Here is a 24,964-nt window from a genome sequence, read left to right as displayed (position 1 = left end):
CAAAAAAATGCCCTAACAAATAGGTCTTAAAAAACTCAGTTTATCACATAACATATAAATACTAAAGCGGCTATGTTTCTGGCTTACTAGAAAAAAGATGCAATTTCATCAAAATCCTAGCCCTAATTATAAGCAACTCGTGATCACTTCGCACTCTTTTTAACAGCCAACATTTTATATAAATGCATGTAGTATGCACACTCTCCCCGATATACCATATCGCATATGAATAAAATCCAGACCAACTAGCACGACCATTTTCGCTGCCACAGACACCGGAAGTAACTTAGAGGAAATACGTGTCACATTTCATCTTGTCGATAATTCCTTGTGTTAATGAGAAACTAAGTTGGTAATTTACCTCAGTTGACTGGTTTCGACTTCACTTTGAGATCTCTTCAGAAACAGTCAACTGAGGTAAATTACAAACTAAGTTTCTCATTAACACAGGAAGTCCACACCTGTGGAGTAACGAACGGTCAGCGCGTCTGGCCGCGAAACCAGGTGGCCCGGGTTCGAATCCCGGTCGGGGCAAGTTACCTGGTTGAGGTTTTTTCCGGGGTTTTCCCTCAACCCAATATGAACAAATGCTGGGTAACTTTCGGTGCTGGACCCCGGACTCATCTCACCTTCATCTCATTCAATATTCTCTAAAGCTGATAAGTATTTGAAAAACGCGATCAGATACGATGGGATCTGAAATGGTTGCACGGTATTTAACACATTATTATTACATCCTTACTTTCCTTACACACACACACAAACAACATTACTATAGTCCCGTCGCTCTAATTTCCGGCAGCCAATCGCGTTGCAGGTCGGCTACATTTAAACGTGTGCGTCTTGTGATTCGCTGAGGAAAACGTTATTCATTTCTTAAGGCTCGATAAATACTTAATATAATCGCCCGCCATTTTGGCTCTTTCGTTGGCGTTCGCAGAAAGCACACGAAGACGTTATTTGCCGCTCAATTATTTGCTGAATTCCAGTGCGTTTGATTTATTATCATAGGAGCTACGACATGATGATGTTTAACGGTGTGCCAAATAGATTCCTCGTATGGTAGCTCGGGAACGAAAGAACAAAAATGGCGAACGATACTACCTACCTAGACTTTATAAAGCCTTCACTTCCTAAGACGTAAGCAAAGAGGCGGAGTCACTCCGGAAATAACAGCGTCGCGACTATAATATTATAAAAATGTGTTTCTTCCTGACAATTGTGCAATATATTCCATTAATGCCGTCACGTTTTGGAGTTGTGTTTACATTCAGTACCTCACTGCCCTCCCACTGCTATAGTAGGGAGCAAAGATATTGGCGGGTCGTACTTAGCACATCTTTGTACGTACCACCCCCTCTCTTCTGACCTGTCCATTGGGATGACTGACTGGCAGTGTGTCGATGCGTTCGGGTGTAGTTGCTTGCAAGCCAATCGTCTGTTCACTGTGCACATATTCAAACAGTAATTTTCAATACTAACAGTGGAATTGCTTCTGTGCCTAGTTGAGCGACATGTCTAGAAAGGGAGCGGATACGCAGAGCCAAGAGAAAGGAATTATTTAAAGTGTTTACGAATACTTAAAAAACTTTAATCAATACAACAAATTAAAATTTTCGTAACATGATTGAAATTCTGGTTATTAAGAGAATGAGGAAAACAGGAATTAGGCCACTATACGTTTAAGTGAAATATTTTAAGATCTGATAGTATATTGGCAATATACTCACTGCAGTGAAGTAAATCGTTAAAAACCATTGTGTTATTATTATTATTATTATTAAATTTGCGCTGATGGATTTCATTTAATATAGTATTACTAGCCATTGTTAAGTCAATTATATTATATAAAATAAACCTGGGTACCGACACAATACTATTTACAAATTATTTACATCGTCAACATTAGTGATTTTACTCACGGGACTGGCTTCATCTTTTCTTGCAACCCTTGTCTTGTTCAAAAGGACTCTGGTCACTGCTGTCAGTTGGTCACCTGCTGTGATTCTTCCCGCCGGAAGGTTCCTGTTGACTTTCTTTGTCGCAATCCCAGGACCGCTGCCATCATTTTTGGCCTCATTTCTGAACAGCTGGAGCCATTCATCACGACTTCTACTCTTTGTGAAGCGGATGACAATAGGACGCGTCTTCCCTGGCCTGGATGGTATGCGATGTGCTAAGCTTACATCATGTTGCACCAATTCACTACCGCCTATGACTTCCGATATTTAGTCAATGACTTCATAAGTTGATTGTTCATCGATCTCCGGAACTCCAAATAGCATTATATTGTCTTTGCGTGTGTAATGCTGCAGATCACTCACTTCCTGTTTGAGATGGTCATTTTCTTGCACTAGCCTCTTCATCTCCTCCTGCGTGGAGCTGAGTTCATGTCTTCTGTGCGCCAATTCCTCTCTAAGACTCTCGAACTCGGAAGATATGAATTCAACTAATTTTCTTAGTTCATTCACCTCAAAATACGAATGCTATTCGATATCAGTATAGTAGTTATAAAATCATGTCGCATATTGTATACCAGTAATTTGTATGATAACAAATGAAGTGTTCACATGTGCTGTTGTTTAATGAAATAATTATAATGCTGCGCATAGAAATTACACTAAATACTGACACACAGACAGTGTTTATATATAAACACTATTTCGATGTTACAGACTTCAGGTTACGTAGCGAGGAGTGAAAGATGTTTCGGAAGCGGCCCTTCGAAAAACATTTACAGCTAAAGTAGGGGTGGAACTTGGGTTGGGTTAGTATGAAGGGGTATACCTCCATCCGCCAATATTCCTGCTCCCTACTATAGTATGTACCTATACAATACACCAGTGGCGGCCGCCTCAGCTCTGAAATGTCGACATACATCGCAAACGAGTTCTAATTTGTGGTGACGACACAGCATGAACACCACAGAAAACTGGAATACATAATACAGACGAGTCAAGCCACACGTGCACAGTCGAGGTAGTCATAGAAGACGTAGCTTCGTTAAACGACGAGATGGCACTGATGTCCATGCGTGTAATTTGCCAATAGCCAATTTATCCACGAGACAGATTGCGGTTTTCAAGCCGTTACTCCTGTGCTGTTTATAATGGACAAATCAGCAAAGTTTTTCTACTTGAAATGAAAGAAATTACATAAACTTGGGGTATTTCAACAATGAAAACGTATCGCGTGGAAGGGTTTTATTACACCAAATCTAAATTCACATAAATGTTAACCAGGCACAATCGAGCGATTTCGTTTTCCGTATTGTACGAACTGCTTGGACGCAACAAATAAATACCACGCAGACAATCTTAAAAACTTTAATTAGATCATTCCACTTCATTTATGAACAGCACGTGTTAAGTAAACGCTGCTAATTGATTCTAAAAAAAATTAACATAACACAACAATTCAAGCATGGCAATCATTCCTACTATTAATTTTATGCTTAGGACTGAATATGAGCAAAATCCATCCAATAGTTTAGGATACACAGACGGACGGTATCCAGGATGACAACGCATTGCGAGCATTTTAACCAGGACGAACCAGTTCCTTGCAGTTCTTACTGAAGTGTTCTCAAGCAATACTGTTCAGTAAAACTAAAGAAATATATAAGGCAACTTAACCTTTTTACTTACTGAAATGGAACAATTACCTAAGTTTGAATTTTTCACTACGTAACATTTACGTACACTTCGCCTTTTACTGTTCCCAAGCTTTCACACAATGCACTCGTGAAGGGTGAAAAAGGTTTCTGATTCCATGTAAATAAAATATGATGGCGGAAGATCAGCACGTAACTCTGGGATCAGTGCAACTTTCCTTCCAACAAGTGAAATTGAACATTGTATTACGGGCATTCCGTGACTATACCTTAGGGAAGCTATTAGTGATGAAGTGCACTTATTTCTACACCGCACATGAAATTCGCTGCTAGTTTTTCTTTATTCCATTTTTTAACACTCACTGACATGCAACAATACAAAGACAGTTGCCATCACTTTCTGCTGATATCTTGGAGATTCGGAAAAAGAAATATTCTGAACAAACAATAAATTCTCTGCCGACTGCATCACCTACCAGCTGTCGCGAGTACACGTGATGAAGGTACTAAGGGCCAAAACATCTTGTATCGAAGGATCCATTCTTAGGTAAGCCAATCTTAACATTATCACTGAAAATCAATTGCTCAATACAGTATATTAAGACTTTTCGAGATCATCGACTGAATCACCCCATCCCCTGACAGCAGGGTACAATACTCAACACACCAGCTATGTAAGTCTCTGATCCGGGCAAATGACGAAGAACACAGAAACACAACAGAAGCTTTCGTGATCATTACGTCAATAACCTGCACCTCTTCCTTAGCGCAGTTCTAGGGCTAAATTAGCGACTTTACTTTTCGTGTAATATGGTAAATTACATAGGCCTACTTTTTACTTGACTGTGACGATGTATCTGCAAAGAATGAGAGGGCGGAATTTACATATGTGACAACGCAACCCTTTAAAACTTCCGGAAGTCAATATTCTTTAAAGCTGAATTTCTCGAAATGCATTTGATCACACTGATATAGGCCTACTGTAAGTACAGCTTGCAAACCGCCCATAAAAATCAATCTCGTGACATAGAACACTATTATTATTATTATTATTGTCCACATCTGTGGAGTAACGGTCAGCGCGTCTGGCCGAGAAACCAGGTGGGCCGGGTTCGATTCCCGGTCGGGGCAAGTTATCTGGTTGAGGTTTTTTCCGGGGTTTTCACTCAACCCAACATGAGCAAATGCTGGGTAACTTTCGGTGCTGGACCCGGACTCATTTCACCGGCATTATCACCTTCATCTCATTCAGATGCTAAATAACCAAAGATGTTGATAAAGCGACGTAAAAAACCTACTAAAATAAACCTACTAAAAATTATTATTATTATTATTATTATTATTATTATTTTGCTGCCGATGCATCCTGGAACGAATCACAATGTGCCACTACGCCAACATACTTTCAACTACAAAAATTAATTAAAGACATTTTGGACATTGCTACAGATACCAAATCTGGTTTTCAGAATCACAGAAAGATTGCCACCGTTTTTTTGAGTTAGTTATTTAAGACGCTGTATTAGGTTATTTAGCGTCGATGAGATTGGTGATAGCGAGACGGTATTTGGCGAGATGAGGCCGAAGATTCGTCATAGATTACCTGGCATTCACCTTACGGTTGAGGAAAAACTCGGAAAGAACCCAACCAGGTAATCAGCCCAAGCGGGGATCGAACCCGCGTCCGAGCGCAACTTCAGACCGGCAGGCAAGCGCCTTAACCGACTGAGCCACGCAGGTGGCTGATTGCTACCTGTCGGTCTTGTTTGAATATCAACATTTATAACTAAGCTGCAGAGAATGTCATGTCATGCAGCATTGATTATTTTACAGGCAACTGTGAGGCTTTGATTAAAATATTATTCGTTCACACGTCACTGTACCAGAAGGCTTATATGCCACGGTTGATTATACAGGATGTTCCACAATTATAGATACAAACAGCAGGAATGTGTAGAGGAGAATGAAACAAGGCAGGTCCGGAAACCAGCCACTCCACGAATCTGTGAGGCTTTTTATGTCTGGTCAGCACAGTGCTCTGAGGAACAGAACATCCTTGAGGAAGAAAGCGTATAATATATAAGCACTGTTTATGGTTTTAGCACGTATTTTAATCAACAATAGTACACATTCGAATATCCCTGACGTGTATCTGACATTGCCGGAATATGTTCATATTATCAACAGGTCTGCAATAAACAAAATTGTTAAAATGCAGAAGAGTCAAGTCGGGCATTGGTAAGCCACTTGTGCATAAGAACTCTCGAACGTTGATATTGTAACTTTAAAATACAAAACAATAATGTAGTTTTATTCTTACAACAATAACTCTTCACTTTCTACAATTCAATTCTACTCCCGTCAACAATGGGATTTCCACTCCACACAGCAACACAGTATTCGTTATTGCACTCCACAGACGACAATGACAATTTACTTGAATTATTGAGAACAACAATGTACTGTTAATTTTAACTAATGTTCACAAAGCACTATTTTCAAATCAGAACTGTCAGTTCTCAGTTCACAGTTCGTTTGCCTTGGCTAGTTCTTCTAGCTCAGTCACTCAAGTTCACAGTATCTCGAACCACAGACCTTCAGAGACAGTCCACTGAACCTCGAACTCAGGTCCCCCAACTGCGGTCCACTGCATTCGAACTCAGGACTTCGGACGCTCGCACAGCTGCGGACACACTCAAGTCGGACTCAGGTCTCCAAGCTGGCTTCACTGCTACACAAGACTAACTGGCTTGCTGTTCACCGACTACAACAACACTGCAACTAACTAAACTGCCCTCTAGTTCACTCGCGTGTCGTAATTTATAACCACACCATAGTTACGAGAAAGTACGATTGCTCGAAATTTCCGGAAGATGCCACTCTCGAATTCTCTGGTTTTCTCTCCTCTCTGCCGCGGTCGCTCTCTCCCCTCTCCTCTCTACGCTACAGCACATGCCCCAGGAAGCAGATGCGCGCGCAACCTGCCCGAACCACGACCGACCTAGCCCTTCCTCCGCCGGTCGTGAGATCGAATCTCACGTGGCCGTCACAATATGAAAGTGAGTCGGTGCATGTAACACGGCATAGCCGTAGCTCACGTTGTAATGCAGGCTGTATTCTGTTGTGCCGCAGTGACCACGAGTACGAGCCCATAGCCGCGCCGCCGCCCAAGATCATGGAGCCCAACATCACGGACGACCTGGACCTGGGCGGCGACGAGGAGTTCGACGCCATCAAGGTGACGGCCGCCAAGTCGGAGACGAGCAGCACCAGCAGCCGCGAGCGGCGCTTCCTGCGCATCCCGCTGGACGACGAGCTGGTGGTGCTGCCCGGTGACGGCGAGGACGAGGAGGAGGCCATGGGCATCCGCTCCATGGAGGGCGAGAACGGCGCCGCCAAGCTGTCGCCCTCTCCGCTGGACGAGCGCTACATGGCGGCCACGCCCACCACCACCACCGAGTCGCGCACGGACTACGACGTCAACACCAGCCAGCTGGACTCCTCGGGGCTGGAGGACGTGCCCCTCAAGAAGGAGGCCAGGAAGAAGAAGGCGGACGCGGCCGCCACGGAGGAGGCGCGCGGCTTCCAGCAGAGACTGCGCTCGCAGGCGGGGCGCATCCGCTCCAAGCTGCGCAGCATGCCGCGCCCCAACATCAAGCTGCCCGAGCGCCCCAAGTTCAACCTGCCCGAGCGCCCCAAGTTTCACCTTCCGGAGCGCCCCAAGTTCAACCTGCCGGAGCGCCCCAAGTTCCATCTCCCGGAGCGTCCAAAATTTAATCTCCCAGAGCGCCCCAAGTTCAACCTGCCCGAGCGCCCCAAGTTCCACCTCCCAGAACGCCCGAAATTCAACCTGCCGGAGCGTCCCAAGTTCAACCGGCCGCAGATGCCCAAGCTCAGCATGCCCAGCTTCGGCAGGGACCGCAAGGAGCGCCCCCGCACCAGCAGCACCCGGCGCCCCCTGCGCGAGCGATCGCTACACTCGTCAGCGTCCACCGCCTCGTCCGGCAAGCGGAACATCTTCGACTTCGACTTCCGGTCGTACCCGCGCATCTTCGACCGCAAGTCGCGGCGCGCGGACTACGCCACGTCCTCCCCCAAGCCCTCGAGGGGGCAGACGCCACCGCCCCAGATGCCGGCGCGACGCAAAGGGCGCTGGCTGCAGCGCTTCACGGAGCTGAAGGGCGCGGACGAGCCCGGCCTGCCCGGCCCCACCAGCGAGGCGGACAGCCGCGCCAGGGACGACCTGGACGCCGACATCGACATGGCCGAGGGCTCGGAGTCCACGTCGGCCTTCCGCGACAAGGACTACGGCTACGCCGTGACCATGGACGACACGCAGCAGCCGCCGCCCGCCACGGAGCAGGAGCGCGCCGAGTCCAGCAGCGTGCCGGAGTCCGACCGCGAGGCGCGCTCCTCGGGCAGCTCGTCCCTGCGCCGCCGCGCCGGCGTGCTGGAGGAGATCGACTCCGACGAGTTCTTCCTGCGCGAGAAGGGGCTGAGCCAGGAGGACGTCGAGGTCGGCCGCTACCTCACCTCCGAGATCCGCGAGGCGTTCCGCGCCCCCGTCAGCGCCCTCTCGCAGATGGACAACTACGAATACTACGACGACGAGGAAGACGTCGAGAACCTGGGTCAGCAGTACCGGAGCACCCCCGACAGGGGGCCCACGCGACCGGCGCGGACGAGGTCGCTGCGGACCCGCAAGAGGTCCAGCAAGAGCAAGGAACCCAGTCCCGCCGAGGAAGAGTTCTTCAACACGTTTCCGCCCGCCAGGCCAAAGAGGAGCCGCCGCCAGCAGCCACAGGCCGAGGAGCAGGATGCTTCCAAGGAGGAAGGCTACGAGCAGGACATGGAGGTGGACGAACCCAGGAAGGACATCCCGTCCTTCACCGTCACAGACGAAGACGGCAAGTACCTCAGTCGTCAATCCACAGAGGAGTACGACGAGGACCTAGCGCCTCCCTCGGAGGAGCAGTGGCAGCCCGAGGAAGACGTGATTACTGACGTCCAGCCACCCATGCCACCCAAGAGGATGCGGCGGACCAGGAAGGAACCCACACCAGAAGCTTTGTGTAACGGTGATTACACCAAAGAGGACTGGCTGGAGAACCTGGAGGCCGACATTGTGACCACTGAAGAGGTGAGTCATTGTCAAACATTTGCACTAGAAAACGACAAATCTCCTTTTACAGTGGGGATTTCTGAGCAGTCGAAAAATGTAAAAGATATACCAATATATAATGTACCAATTATACATATTTTTTCACGTTACTGTTACATCTGCTTAAACATTATATGCACCAATTATATATTTTTTTTTACTGTTACACCTGTTATACCTGCTTACACATCATATGCACCAATTATACATATTTACAGGTTACTGTTACACCTGCAGAAAATTAACCCTTCTTGTCTTACACTGCAGGTGATGGCGATGAGAATGGAGCCAGATTACATAATTCCAGCAGCTCCTCCTGAAGACTTCGAGTTGCCCCCAGAGCCCCCCAGACGAGGACGCAGGAAGAGCTCCCGCGGAACATCTCTTGCAGACGAAGACCGCACTTCCAGGGGGGCGTCGTCACTTCCCTCCGAGCGGGACCACGCCGTGGACGACTTCCCCTGCGATCTCAGTCTGCCAGAGATCCCAGGATATGCGGCCGTCGAGAAGCCGACTACAAAGCCCAGACGCTCCAAAGCGGCGCGCCCGTCCGCCCCAGGGCGTCGCAAGAGGTCCACCAACGGCCACCAACGTGCATACCCGCACTTCTACTCCCTGCCGCACAGACCACCGCCCATTCGCCCACTGAGGAACTACAGCACGCTGGGGCCCTCGCGGCCCCCAAGGAAGCAGAGAGTGATCGCCCCAGACGACGTGGACAGGAAGAGCGAGTCCTACATCGAGATCGAGGACAGCGGCCTGGAACACACGTCGCTGGTGGAAGAGTCCCAAGGGAGTACACGTGACCTGCAGTCCGGAGACATCGTAGAGCGGATGAAAGGTCGACCGCTGCCTCCGCCGCCACGGCCTCCCAGGAAAGGCCGAGACACGCGCGACATGCAAGACGAATTCGACGATGAGCAGGCACCGGTGTACAAGGACGAAGAGACTGAGGAAATAGAGGAGCCAGAAGTGGCAACAGAGGAGGTCGAACCCTTGGGTGCACTGAGCGACACCATATTCTACGCTCGTCCAGGAGTAACCACGTATGACGAGGAGAAGTTAGAGGAGTTACCGACGCCAGAGGAGACCAAGGAGATGTCGCCCTTCGAACTCGAAAAAGAAGAAAGAGAACTCTCTCCAGACCTGCTTGAAACCAAGGTTCGAGAAATCTCTCCCGTGTCCCTTGAACTTCCCGTGGAAGAAGTAACTGTGGCAACGCAGACAGATCCATTGCCAGACGACGTCTGCGTTGTGACTGCGGAGGAGGAGGTGGCGGTCACCCACGCCACTATCGGCACCGAGACCATGAGCTGGAGGCCGTCGCCCCCCAAGACATCCGAGTTCGGGCAGCAGACCATTCCCCAGCGGCCTCCGACTCCCCCGCCACCCACAGTGATCGAAAAGCCTATTCCGTATTACGTGATGCCGGACCCCGACACAGAGATCGAACTTAAGGCCCAGAAGCTGCAAGTATCAGAGTTGGACGTTGAAAGACTCAACGTAGGCGAGTTGCAAGCACAGAAAATACTGGTGTCCGACATCGACGGTGTGTCGTTACAGGTTGCCGAATTGACTAGCAAGTCAGGCAACCTAGTGGTCAGTGGACTAGAACTTCCTCCAGGATTCCTTCAAGAGCTCTACGACTCCCTTCCGATCCCTGCCCCTCCACCACCTGCTCCTGCTCCTGCTTTTAGCACGCATTCAGCTGCTATGGCTGAACCTCCTGTGACAATCTCCCAACCTCCCTCTCAACATTCTGAATCTGTAACAGCCTCCCAAACTCCCCAATCGACACTACCTGTACAAAGTCCTTCTGAATCGGTGTCACAAGTTCCCTCCGAATCGACAAGTTCTTCTCAAGTTGCTTCGGAATCAGTATCTCCTTCTCAAATTCCTTCGCAATCAGCATCTCCCTCTCAAAGACCTTCCGAATCCATATCCCCACCTCAAAGACCTTCCGAATCCATACCACCATCTCAAAGTCCTCCGGAATCCATACCTCCCTCTCAAAGTCCTTCAGAATCCATAGCTCCCTCTCAAAGTCCTTCGGAATCCGTACCTCCTTCCCAAAGTCCTTCAGAATTCATAGCTCTCTCTCAAAGTCCTTCAGAATCCATACCTCCCTCTCAAAGTCCTTCGAATTCCATAGCTCCCTCTCAAAGTCCTTCGGAATCCATACCTCCCCCTCAAAGTCCTTCCGAATCAGCGCCACCTCCTCAAAACCCCTCTGAAGCCAGTGCACCTCTCCAAGCTCCATCACCTCCCAGAGTCCCTGCACCAACCAGACCGGCGCCCTCCATCCCCGTTAGTGCCACAATTCCCCTCCAATCCATCATTAACCCCAACCTCGTCACCACTCTCGACGGACTGCATTCCTACATACCAGACTACATCCCCCCTCAAGTTCGTATTCCATCCCGCTCACGGTCGCATGTCCAGAGGGAACTGGAGTCAGAGGAAGAAATGATCAGTTTAATGCACACTCCTTCCAGCAGGAGGCGGCGTCATCACCTTTCCAAGCCTGTATCCCGCTACAGCAGTGACGAGGAGGAGGAGGAGGAAGAGTACAGCTCGTTCCGTCCACCCAGCCGACGGCCCCACTCCTCGTCGAGAGGAGCAGAGCCGTCCGTGAGCGACCTCAGTCGGCAGTTGTTGCATGCTTGTCAAGGTGTCACCATGAGGGCCCTGCACCAGCTGGTGCAATACGTGGCGCCCCAAGTGCGCGAGGGGGAGGACAAGAGAAGGGACTTACAGATAGCGCTGTGCATTCTGCTGGTGCTGGTAGCAGGACTCATTCTGCTCGGGTTTGGGTCTGGGAAGACATACCACCACCACCACTGGGATTACCATTTCCCCCCAGCTCACCCGTGATGTGCCACACCAACTCCAACTACCACGCAATTAGTTACCACTGTTATCCATTATTGTTGGCAAAGTGAAGAGTAGCAAGTTTTACACGATTGCCTCCTTGTTACTGTGTAAATAAAGTGCAAATGTTGTTTGTTTCATTTATATTTATTTAACCCAGTACTGCAACTACAGACTCCAGTTGGTTCTGACCAATTTCAGCATCATGTTCTAATTTCAACATAATGCAGGATATGGCGTGAAGAATGCAATTTATTAGCATATTACTATTTTCCTGAATGACACATTTCAAGCGATCTTCCCGGCATCTTATGGTTTGCTGCAATCTCACCCAGAATTTGTTCATGACACATTGCAATAAAGCCGGAACTTCTGCCTGTATCCTGTTGTTCAGATCCTGTGATATGATTCGAAACATCCTTTCTTCATATCTGATAGAAAGCACACAAGCTGGTCTAGAGATGTAAGTATAAATTTATTTTTTAAATTCCTACAATATGTACAATACAGACTGCTTACTCAACTAGTCGAACAGGCCTTCTTCATCATCATACACAACAACTTCCCGCCGGTCCCTGTGGCTGCCCTTCTGGGAGTGGCTGGCAGCTGGAACAAGATTCACATCTCCATGTATGCAAACAGAAGTCAGCAGGGGATGGAAAGTATCAACCAAGTGACACAATGTTTGCTGTAATGGATGGACTTTCTCCATTACTTATTAATTATAAAACACAGACGTTTCCTAGTTTAATTTTTTTTTGTCTCCAGATACAGAGGTGAGAAAGGAAAGGAAACTGTCTGTATTTTATATAAATCAGTTATTATAATATGAATAACCCTCTTTTTTAGTAAATTAGGTTATTTTATTTAAATAATTAATTTATATATAATACCGTACCTTATATTAATAAAAAATCGAATTACCAGCAAATAACAAGAGAATCCAGTACAAAATATAGATGCAGGACCAATAAAGAAAAAAATTCTCTTAAAACAATAAAAATAAAGAGCCTGAGTAAAGGGTTATTGTGATAGGATAAATAAAGTAATCTAAAATTACCATGAGGCTGCTACCTTACGAGAATGAGGAACATGTGGATTCTATTTTCCGTCAAAAGTGGATTCTCGTAGCGAATAACTTTATATAATCTCATAATATTATGTAATCAAGAATACTGAGACTCTGTATCTTTTCCAGAAATATAGTGTGGAAAAGAAAGTAAACTGTCGCATGATGCTAAAAGGTCATTAGAGAAAGGTTTTCCGGGCTATGAGGCCATGGTCCGTTGGTTGTGTGACCAAACGTTTCGTTCACTGCTGCGGTGAACATCTTCGGCACGTGCAGTAGAACCAGCCGCACCAGCAATACACACCGCAGCAGTGAACGAAATGTTTGGTCACACAACCAACGGACCATGGTCTCATAGCCCGGAAAACCTTTCTCCTATTGACGCTGGCCGTGAAAGCCTACACTCTAATACTAAAACGTCATGTTGATGTCAGTGTACATATTCTTCTTCACATCATCCCAATTCGTCTTGGCTATCATTTCCTTGTGGACCACTGTCGGAATAGTTATGTGCTAGCCATACAGAAACAAGTTCACTATGCCACGATAAGGACTGTATGTCTGGCACTCACCTATAGTGGACCACGTGGTGGCTGAAGCAGCGTCATTGATGGGCTGGATTATAGGCTGCCTCCTAGCCAGGGACACCTTCAGCTGCACCCCAGCGACCATGCTGCCGTGCATCTGAGACGAACACAACATAGCAACTAATTTATCCACAATAGGAAAGATGAATAGTAACAGTAAGGCCAACCACTTGACAGTCATAGTTCAAATGTTATGACGTAACACCTGTAGCAGGCTATATTACAAAGTAAGCTTCTTTTTTGCCGAACTTAATACACGGGAAAGATATGAAAACATTCGCTTTACATTCGGGGAAAATCCCAGAAGAAACCCAATCAAGCATTCAAACCCACATTAAGCATTTCTCAGATCTAGAGTCCATCTGAGCTACACCATTATGAAATATGTGATATTATTACCTCTGCTATCGCCTGGTCTGCAGCCTCCATCTTGTCAAATGTTACGAAGCCACGACTGAAAAAGAACAACATCATTAAATACACAGAACGCACCAACAGAAACCAGGAATGGCTTTTGAGGGCTGCACACTAAAACTTAAGAAGAATGGTGCAAACGGCAAGGCTCTAAGGAAGGTGGACTGTTAAGGCTCATTCACAATGAAAATTAAACATAACGTAAGCGTTAACTTAAGAATATAAACTCTGTGGTAAAATCAAGAAGTCATACCATCATTCACGATGGGAACATAAACATAACAACAAACATACTTGGTAACCATGGAAACATAACAATGACTCCATTTCCTCATATTCTGTCATATACTTCAGCGCTCCGTGATTGTGTTCTGTTTGCAAATCACGTAAGCATAAGAATGAAAGTTTGTAGTTTGCAAACTTTCATGTTAATGTCTTACGGTAATGTTTATGTCAATGCTTATGTGAATCATTGTGAATGATCCCATTTGGTAGCCTGGGCGCAAACTTCTGTGTTTATGTTACGGTTATGTTTAATTTTCATTGTGAAAGGGCCTTTAAACATGAAAATTAAATTCGGTAGAAGAAATTTTTACAATTTTACGTGCTATTATTACTAAGATTCCCTGTTTCTTCTTCTCTTCAAATATCAGGTCTTATGGTGTATTACAATCTCCCGTTGAAGTATTATTAATATTAATATTATTATTATTATGTTACTATTAATATTATTATTATCATCATCATTATGATATTAATTTACACTACTGTTATTAAAATTGCAAATCAAAAGAAATATGACCAATTCCATCGATACAGAGTAAAACAAATAGATTGTCTTGAAAGAGTACAAAAAGGGGCGGAAAAATTCATAGAACATGGCAAGGGTCATGAGTGCGAAAAAGTTCATATAGGCTACTGGGTTCAGGCACTTCAGCGACTAGGCAGAAAATCGAGGTTCTGTGCACTATTTAAAGCATATACAGGGTGTAGAGTAAGGAGGGACACAGGGAGTTGAACTGAAAACCTTCGTGTTCTCAAGGGCAGATCACAATGACACAATTAAAAGTATGAAACAGAGGACAGATATAGAAAAGTTTTTGTTTTTAAATGCGACTGTAATAGACTGGAAACACCTCCTGTAGCGGTTTTTGAGGGCTATCCTCTAACAATTTAAAAGATTGTTCTGAAAATAATACCTCCTTTTTTTGTGTTAACCTATAATGTCAGTGGCGTTGTACCTTCACACGATGTACTCTTAGTTTGGTTGTCATCTGACTGATAACTGCAGCAGGACAATCTACCAAAATAGCATCTGACACAGAGATGCGTAACAAACAGAGATGTGTTACTGTTTGTTAGGACATTAAACCAATCTCTTTAGATAACGGAATGTTTTTCAACTTTCTTTTTTCTCAGTTCTAGTATCATATGGCAGACCAGCCACTTACTTCTTCTCAATCTCCATCGTGACATTAACGATGTTGCCGTATGTGTGGAAGGTCTTCTTGAGGAAGTCCTCGGTGATCTTGTATCCTGAGACGAATATGGTGTTGCCCTGCCGGGGCTTGTCGGCGCGGCCATCTCGCTTCTCTGTCAGTCCTCTCTCCTCGCGGTCGCGTGCTGATACAAAGCTGTCATATAAGTTCTGCAAAGAACCGAAAGTCAGCAAGCATTCAGACCAGAACCCCAACTGTCAGTCACCAGCAGTGACTAACCTGGTGGTTTTATATGCTGCACAGGTAATTCTACAAAAATGCTAAACCCATGGAGACACTATTTTTTCATTAACAGTAGCATACCACGAATAGTATAGAGTACTAAGCACGTGGTTTTACTTTCCACAGAATAACCTAGAACTATTCACCTGTTATACCAGTTACTGTTGACTCTGTCGATAGTCTTTAGCATTCTATGACATGTAATAATAAATATCAAGTAGTAGTAATGGATGCATGTACAGCAGAGTCCAAATTATCCGCACTTCTATTATCCGGATTGCTTTTATTTTTTAATTACAGTAGTTTACGTATGCCATTACGAAAGTCCAGGATAACAGAGAGGGTTTGGAATTGAACAGGTTACATCAGTTGCTTGTCTATGCGGATGACGTGAATATGTTAGGAGAAAATACACAAACGATTAGGAAAAACACGGGAATTTTACTGGAAGCAAGTAAAGAGATAGGTTTGGAAGTAAATCCCGAAAAGACTAAGTAGGCTACATGATTATGTCTCGTGACGAGGATATTGTACGAAATGGAAATATAAAAATTGGAAATTTATCCTTTGAAGAGGTGGAAAAATTCAAATACCTGGGAGCAACAGTAACAAATATAAATGACATTTGGGAGGAAATTAAACACAGAATAAATATGCGAAATGCCTGTTATTATTCGGTTGAGAAGCTTTTATCATCCAGTATGCTGTCAAAAAATCTGAAAGTTAGAATTTATAAAACAGTTATATTACCGGTTGTTCTTTATGGTTGTGAAACTTGGACTCTCACTTTGAGAGAGGCACGTAGGTTAAGGGTATTTGAGAATAAGATGCTTAGGAAAATATTTGGGGCTAAAAGGGATGAAGTTACAGGAGAATGGAGAAAGTTACACAACACAGAACTGCACGCATTGTATTCTTCACCTGACATAATTAGGAACATTAAATCCAGACGTTTGAGATGGGTAGGACATGTAGCACGTATGGGCGAACCCAGAAATGCATATAGAATGTTAGTTGGGAGGCCGGAGGGAAAAAGACCTTTGGGGAGGCCGAGACGTAGATGGGAAGGTAATATTAAAATAGATTTGAGGCAGGTGGGATATGGATTAATCTTGCTCAGGATAGGGACCAATGGCGACCAATGGCAATGAACCTTCGGGTTCCTTAAAAGCCAGTAAGTAAGTAAGTAAGTAAGTTTATGTGTATACAGTACTGAACAACAGCAAAGTTTTATAAAGTCAGTTACATATTATGTACATGCAAGTATCGTCTTTCTAATTTACTGGGTCCGACCTGTCTCCCTTCAAGATTAAAACCACACAGCGCTCTCACCCTCTTTATTATCCGGATTGCCCTTAGCCGGATAATCGGCACTCTGCTGTATTTCAGAACAATTTGATATTCATTACATAAACAATGATCCAACTCATATGAATTCCTGCTCGGACAACATTCTTACGAATCACAATAAGAACGAATATTATGAATTTGGGAGTGTGGACCCCATTTTGGCTGACCATAGTGCTGTTTGGTTTACTGTTAAAAATAATTTATCTATTTCGATTATGAATTTTCTTTGAATTGAATTAGAATGATTTCTTATAAGATCTGTTCTTTTGTATGTTTATTATATCAAGCTGAATGGAACTCAATGTTCACTTTTAATAATGCTGAACATATTATTTTAGTGAATTCTTTCTCAATTTAATTTAATTATATAATCCATGTTTTAAATATATTCAAATTAAACATACCGCTACTGTATTGTCAGAAATGTTTAAAAAAGAAATCCTTGGTATACTTATGAATTACAGTCTCTATTTGCATGCTTCATATTTGAAGGATGCTTTTAAACGTAGGGAATAACGACCTCATTAAGCGATTTTATGCTAATAAAATGAGAGAGTACAAATCTAAACTAAAGCAAGCTAATCAGAATTTAATTTTGAACATTAATAATGATGTAAAAAGATATTGGAAATAATTAATAGAGAATCTTGTACAATTTATTGTGTCTCGTATTTTGCCCGATAATGCCACAGCTAACGATTTTAGCAATAATCATTTCATAAAAAAAATTAAGAATTCGATACTCGTTCCTGGAGTTTCTGTGAGTGAATTTTTAAACAAATCCGATTAGATCAATTGTACTTTTGGATGAAAACCTGCCTCACACAATGAAGTTTATAAACTTATCATGAAGCTTAGTAATAAGATTTGTCCAGTAATAATATAAGGGTCTTCTACTGGTCGTGCTCCAATTCATGTTAATAGAATTACAATATTTGTTATTAATCAGAATATAATCTGATTAATTGAAATTTAAAAAGTCGGGATATTTATGGTTTTTCTAATTATTTGTTAAAATCAATTATATATTTTAGACCCATCGGTATTGATAATTAATTGATTGCTTGGATGAAGGCTATTTCTGAATACAGTTTATATGCTCTAAGGTTATTCCTGTTTTAAGAAAAGTGAAAGAAACATGATGTCGAATTATACGCCTGTTTCTCTTGTGCCCAGGGGCGTATTCTGCAGACTACCGGGGCTACCGGCGGTAGCCCAAGGAAATTACAAAAGAAAAAGTTTATAATATAACATAATGTAATAATTTTGTATTATTAGTTTTACCACAGTAATTAAAATTAAGTAATCGTTACATTTATATGCACTCTCTGCTCTCGAAAAGAAACAAGTTGTCAAGGCGGCATCGCTGGAGAAACCGCTGCTACGAGGGGTAGCCTGTGACCGTTCCGCTAACGCTGTTCTGTCGCACAACTGCCCGCCCCCCTCTCTCTTCTGTTTCCATCATGCAGTGTAAGGCCGGGTGAGTTGCCGCTCTCGTGATCGGTTTCTTCGCAGGCGTGAAGCAACAGTACGCTTAGCACGCTAGCTCATGAATGTAATTGTGTTCTTGCAGTGCAGTATTTTAAATTTGTGATTTGTTCGAGTGTCTAAGAGTTATATTAATTGTAATTATTAAGTTTTTAATTTCCCAATTAAGTGATATTGTGAAAAATATGGCAGAACAAGTTTCTGGAGAGGTTTGTGTTGAAAATGACTGTGTAATAGAAGGTTTATTAAAAGTGCCTTTTAACCGTCGTACATACAACGAGAAAGTTGAAATTGTGAAAATGGAAAGACCAACTCCTAAGTTAAATTTGTCCATGGACGTAAAAGAAAAACAGCGTGAGTACACACGCCATTTCACTTCAACATCATATGGTAAGTGGAATTGGTTGTGTGGTACTTCTAAACTGTCTAAACTATTTTGCTGGCCATGTTTGTTATTTAGCCGCAAAACTAATGTGTGGTCAAAAGAGGGTTTTCTAATATCAACTCCCTTCGAACGGCAGTCCTAAAACACGACAAATCAAAAGCTCATATTTGTAGTAGCATGAACTTTGCAAACTTTGGGAAGACAAGAATTGATTTACAGCTAGATAAGCAAAAAGCTCTACATATCAACCAACACAATGCTCCTGTGGAAAAAAAAAATCGGGAGATTTTACTGCATCTTATTAACGCAGTCTGCTTTCTAGGAAAACAAGAATTGGCTTTTCGGGATCATAATGAGAGTGTGGAATCAGACAATAGAGGAAATTATATTGAATATTTAAGTTCCTTAAGTGAATTTGACCATTTACTGGCCAATCATCTTGAGAGTTCAACAGTATTTCGTGGTACTTCTCCCGCAATTCATAATGACTTAATATTTGCTATAAGTGGGGTTATGATAAAGAACATAAAATCTGAAATAGAAGAAGCACCTTTTGCGGCCATTGTTGTTGATGAAACAACTGACTGCTCTAATCAGAGTCAATTGTCCACTGTTTTAAGATACGTCGATAGTACTGCCAATGTTCAAGAACGGTTTATAGGATTCACAAATGTCAGTTCGGGCAAAACTGCTGCTGCTTGGTTTCAGCATGTGGAAGGTGTTATAGCAGAATACAATGTCGGCAATAAATTAATTGCACAAACATATGATGGTGCTTCAGTTATGGCGGGAAATATTAATGGCTTAAAAACAAAAGTTCAAGGAAAGTATCCTCAAGCACTATTTGTCCATTGTTACAGCCATGTTCTCAATTTAGTTTTGCAACAAACTACTTCATCCATTCCAGAATGCCGCATTTTTTTTTCAAAACACTGTCGGGTTTAGCTGCATTTTTCTCATCATCTCCTAAAAGATCAGAAAAACTCAAGAATTTATCAAAAAGAAACTCCCAAAAGTAGCACCAACTAGATGCAATTTTACATCTCGGCTTGTAAATACAGTAAAGTAATACACAGAACAACTGACTGCTTTCTTTGAAAATATCATTTGTAATGACTCTGAAGAAAACTGGGTTGATGATGTAATTGTGCAGGCTCAAGGATATTTGTATTTTTTCACACAGTTTCAGAATATATTTCTTCTTGAAGTCTATGCTAGAGTGTTCGCACATACAGATGTGCTCTACAATATTCTTCAGACAAAAAGTCTAGACATAGCATACTGCTTGCAAGAGGTATCAAAGTTAAAAAATACTATATTCGAGTTCAGACGTAGTGGGTTTCCGTCCATATGGAGTAATATGGAAAATGAAAATTCTTCAGCCAATACAATGGAACCACCATTAAAGCGAAGAAAAGGAGATGATGAATTGAAATACAGGCAGCTGTACTACAGCATACTAGATCGTATGCACATGGAAATTACTGACAGATTTTTTGATTATGGAAAGCTTCAGTTCACACATCTTCTAGATTCTCAAAAATTTTCTGCTTATAGAGAAAACTTCCCGAATGAGGCACTAAACAAATTATTTCAGTCCTATAACAGTCACTTTGATCAAGTACGTTTGAAAAATGAATTAAGTGTAATATATTCAGCAGAGGTCTTTGATTTTTCGAACAAACCTGTCCATGAAATATTATCTGCCATATATGAAAACCAGCTGAACCAAGTTATTCCTGAAGTCCTTAAATTGGCAACATTAATTGTGACAATACCTGCTACGTCAGCATCAGTAGAAAGAACATTTTCTCCGTTGAAGAGAATAAAATCCTACTGTAGATCAACTCATACACAAGAACGTTTATCCGGCTTGGCACTGATGTCCATTGAAAAGTCATTTCTACAGAAACTTCGCAAGCGGCCCAACTGTAATTTCAATGACGAAGTCATCAAAGTATTTTCGTCCCAATCAAGACGTCTGAAATTCATATATAAATAGGTAAGGAATTTTATTATAGGGACTTTAAAATATATTTTGTGTAATAATAGGGTCAGTGGTAGCCCAGACCCTTAAACCAGTATACGCCACTGCTTGTGCCTATCATCTAAATAATTGAAACAACTAGTTACTTACTTCGAAGAAATCTACGTACTCTCTGAGCATCAATTTGGTTTTATATCTGGAAAGTCAACTACTCAAGACAGTTGAATGTGTGCTCAGTTGTGTGTTGAACAGTTTTGAAGAAATACCAGCTGGAGCTACATTATGTGAGCTTAGTAAAGCTTTTGACGTTTGCCTCATGATGTTATATTAAACAAGCTTAAGTTTCATGGTGTTGAGGGTATTGGGAATAAACATTAAATCCTACTTGATTAAGAGGCAACAGACTGTTGAAATGCATGCTGAAATGTCTTCTGCTGCAACTGTAAATGCTGCTATTTCCCAATTATCTATTTTAGGCCCGTTCCTTTTTTACTGTTCCTGCTAATGATATCTCTGCTGTCACCCCTGAAAAGATCATTGCTTATGCTGATGATACCACAGTTCTAAAATCATTTAATGATAACACAATTGGCATGACAATCATTTTAAATAATTTGAATGAAGGGCTTAATGCTAATGCGTTAAGCTTGAATTTACACAAAATTCAAACTATCTTATTTAGCCTATAAAACTTGGAAATAAAATATAACAGGCATGGACACCGGCCTTGGACCAGCTTAGGCCCTCTTACAATCAAGGTCACGAAGATCACGGACCGAGGACAGCAACCGATTCCAACCGGCAGAACAGGACTCGTCGCCCGCCAAACTTCACACAAGAATCCCGGGAGGGGCAGAGCTTACGAGGAATGATAATTCCCGGCCCCGGATTGGCTGATCCGCCAACCAATCCCATATCACCTGAGACAGCCTAACATCTATATAACCCACGACTTTCTGTCCAGACACAACTTCCATGAAGATGGCTGCAGAGAAAGCAGTTGAAAGCTTGGAACATTCCAAAATTTTAACTCGGCTGATATCCCACGAAAACATATTAGCGAAAATATAACACGGTTAATTTATTAGGTTTTTGGGTTGATAGTAAACTTACTTCGCAATATCATACGCAGTTTTTATGTATTAAGCTAGCCAAAACCTTGTATTTGCTAAGAATATTGAAAAAGCTTATATCGTATAGTGCTTTACTAAACTCACACAATGCTTTTCCTCATACTCATTTGACTCATGGTGGTAACATTGCCAGTGCTAAAAATATACTCCAAAAGAAGGTATTGCATATCATTAAAGAGAACACTCTATACAAATTTTTAAATATTTAAAGGTATTAACATACTCTTCTGTCTGTGTCTTGTCTGTTTATAATGAGTAGCCGCGAATGATGTTAACAATTACAATACGATAATTTGAATTTAGTTGTTCCCAAATGCAAATTAAATAAAATGTTGGAGAGTCACATTATTTTGGGAATTAAGTTTTATAATAAACTACCCGAAAATATCAAGAGAATAAACAATTTTAAGAGCTTTAAACATACGTAAAGTCGCTGCAAAAGGGTATCTGTCGGATACAGAGGGGAGAGCCATTAATCCTTCCCATTGAAGGCTTCAAGGAACCAACCTGGACAAATACCCAATGTCCCATTCCTACCTTCCCGTGGTGCAGCTGTTAGTGAGCATAATTTTACGAGCTGAACTAAAGGGAGGAGCTACTCATCCATTAGTCAGCTTGATGAGTTAATGACTGAATTCGGTATACTTTTCCTCTATTCAATACCTAATTCCCTCTTTACCCTTTCCTATCCAGTCCTCTGACTGAACTCTTACTTTCTTCGACCCCGACGGCTTTAGAGCATTTGAGGCCTAGGGGTTCATTTCCCTTTCCTTCCTCCTCTTTCTACTTTTTTGTTCCTAGTGCTGACCTGCTATGGCACTAAAATCGTCCTCCAGTGGCTTAAGGAGGGAAAGCTGTGATCAACAAAATCTCCCAGCTAGGTCCAATGGACCCGTCGACCAACAGCAGGTGTGGTCCTCCAGACATTCTGGGGGTTGTGTGTGAATGAAGTAGCCACCAAAACGTTGAAATATGGTGTTCACTTAAATCGGCTACAACTTGCCATTTTCATGATAATATCTTTGAAAAATATTGGAATGCAAGAGGTCAAATGACTTTGTCAAACGCCTGGCATTAGAAAACAACAACATACGTAATGTTAAAACACTTTTTTGTTAAATAAGAAGTTTTATAGTGTGCAACAGTGAATGGAGAAAGTTACACAACTCAGGACTGCATGCATTGCATTTTTCACCTAACATAATTAGGAGCATTAAATCCAAACTTTTGAGACGGGTAGGGCTTGTAGCACGTAAGGGTAAATCCAGAAATGCGTTTGAAGTGTTAGTTGGGAGACCTGAGAAAAAAAGACCTTTGGGGAGGCCTTGGAGATAAAATATGCTTTGAATATTTTCGTCTCGAAGTTCATCATTAACCACCAGTGAGTTTCAATTCGTGACTATTGGGTTTCAGGTTAAACAATATAACACCACCATGAAATACTCACGAATACAATAGGCCTAGTTCCTCTTCTATACGCACAGAAATGTACAACATCCAACATGTATATTCAGAATACAACAAATGAAGGTGTGATTTATTTACTTTCTTGGCTTCTAGTCGAATTGTACGTATCGACAACGAAAGAAAAATTTAAGGAAGACGCCAATTTGGGGCCAAAAATCCACAATTTCATCTTCAATCTTTTCGCCCAAATACTCACACAACCTCATGTGGCAGCCTGACCGACTTGAAATGCATTCCCTCTAATTGTACATACGTTGCAACATTGCAAACATATTAATTCATCCCATGGTCCTTCGAAGAATTGCCCCTGGACCTTAACTACGTTTATATGAATGGCGGTACATTCAATTCAAAGATTTTCCACTGAAAATTTGCGTACCTTTGTTAGCGCTCTTGTGCAGAATGACTCAAACATAAGACAACAATCTTTTGCTCAACTACTAGAGAAGGGCTATACCTACTTTGAGTACAACAGCCATAACATCATACTGCTCAAGTTCTCATACCTTCACTTTCGGTCGATTGTCGGTCTCCATGTCTTCTGGATGAGTTGCAGAGAAGGGCTGGTACCCACTGACAGTGCGCTCTGTTCCAGACAGCTTCCTTTCGAGGCCTCTCGGTCGCTTGAAGCCTGCCTGTTCTGGTCTCTTTGGAGTCTTCGTAATGGCTGTGATAGCTCCCGACTTAAGAAGCTTCTTGGCCACTTCTCGAGCATCGCGAGCTTCGGCTGGACGCTTGGGAGTCTGAGGAGTACGCTCCGGCTCTGGGCGGGGGGCCTTCAGGGCTTGCAATGCTTTTTTCTGAGAAGACATCACAATATGTTAATAAGAACAGTGATTGTAACTCTGGCATGAACTATTTACAGCGTGTAATTATTATTCATACACAATGGAAATTGTAATCAAATCTGACACAAATTTTAGGCCTACTTCAACTTAAAATAGTCAACTGTGGTAAGTATACTGTAAAGATGAGGTAAATCTAAACCTTATTCTTAACTATATAAATTGAGAGATCAAAGCAAAGGTGAACTGTTTAGATGAAGCATACATTGGACTTTTTTCATTGTTGGCGAAGATTATTCTACCTTGGAACCCCCGTGTGACATTGGTTTTTTTTTTTTTGCCTCTACATTGAAATACACAAGCTTTCGTCAGTCAGTCATGCACACGAAGATAAAGTTAATATTAGAAATGTTACGATTTTCTTTACCATCACCAGCAACAGAAAAAGTCCAACTTACTACCTACAGTTTCCACTGCAAAATATTTGTTTCCTTTATTAAAAACCTTACGTCTTCAGTAATAATTCATCCGGTATAACATGCCACTCAACAATAAAATCAAATCAACAGGATGAGTTTTTAATTCAGTGGTTTTTTTTTCTTTCAAGTAAAATACAACTAACCTTTTTCTTCAATTTTGCATATTTTGCTTGAAGCATTAATTCCTCTTCTGTAAGGTTTGTTGGAAAATGTAGATACACCATATTTTAACGTTTGTACGTTTTTAAACTATTGATCAATACCTAATTCTGGTAACTGTAATATTGCGAATACACATCAATTCAAAATAGCACTGCACTTTTGCCTGAACTGAAGCAGTGAAGTGTCAAAAACGCTAATACCCACAAAAAACATATGCAGAGTCGCCAACCCATTAACAAGAGGAAATAGAGTTTCCGAAACCACGGCAGCTCAGAGTGGGACAATAAATACC

General features: G+C 42.6%; 2 protein-coding genes across 6 annotated transcripts in view; one reads left to right on the top strand and one right to left on the bottom strand.

Annotated features, from left to right (window-relative positions):
* The window catches only part of LOC138713057 (uncharacterized), a 35,015-nt gene extending 23,230 nt beyond the window's left edge, over positions 1–11,785 (top strand). For all 5 annotated transcript variants that reach the window (XM_069844785.1, XM_069844782.1, XM_069844781.1 and 2 more), the window contains 2 exons: positions 6,746–8,753; positions 9,042–11,785. In XM_069844785.1, coding sequence (XP_069700886.1) covers positions 6,789–8,753; positions 9,042–11,648 — 4,572 coding nt within the window. In that variant the 5' untranslated portion in view covers positions 6,746–6,788 and the 3' untranslated portion in view covers positions 11,649–11,785. The remainder of the gene's footprint in view (positions 1–6,745; positions 8,754–9,041) is intronic.
* A 316-nt stretch (positions 11,786–12,101) lies between these two features.
* Nelf-E (negative elongation factor E) lies at positions 12,102–24,891 on the bottom strand. The gene is made up of 6 exons (XM_069844790.1): positions 24,654–24,891; positions 23,753–24,046; positions 15,167–15,363; positions 13,701–13,755; positions 13,287–13,398; positions 12,102–12,251 (listed from the first exon to the last, which is right to left on the bottom strand). Exons 1-6 carry the CDS (start codon positions 24,732–24,734, stop codon positions 12,169–12,171), a joined length of 822 nt encoding a protein of 273 aa, XP_069700891.1. The 5' UTR covers positions 24,735–24,891; the 3' UTR covers positions 12,102–12,168.
* Positions 24,892–24,964: the final 73 nt, after the last annotated feature.

Source organism: Periplaneta americana, chromosome 14, assembly GCF_040183065.1.
Source record: "Periplaneta americana isolate PAMFEO1 chromosome 14, P.americana_PAMFEO1_priV1, whole genome shotgun sequence".
NCBI classification, from domain to species: domain Eukaryota; kingdom Metazoa; phylum Arthropoda; class Insecta; order Blattodea; family Blattidae; genus Periplaneta; species Periplaneta americana.
This window is presented reverse-complemented; position numbering and strand designations above follow the sequence as displayed.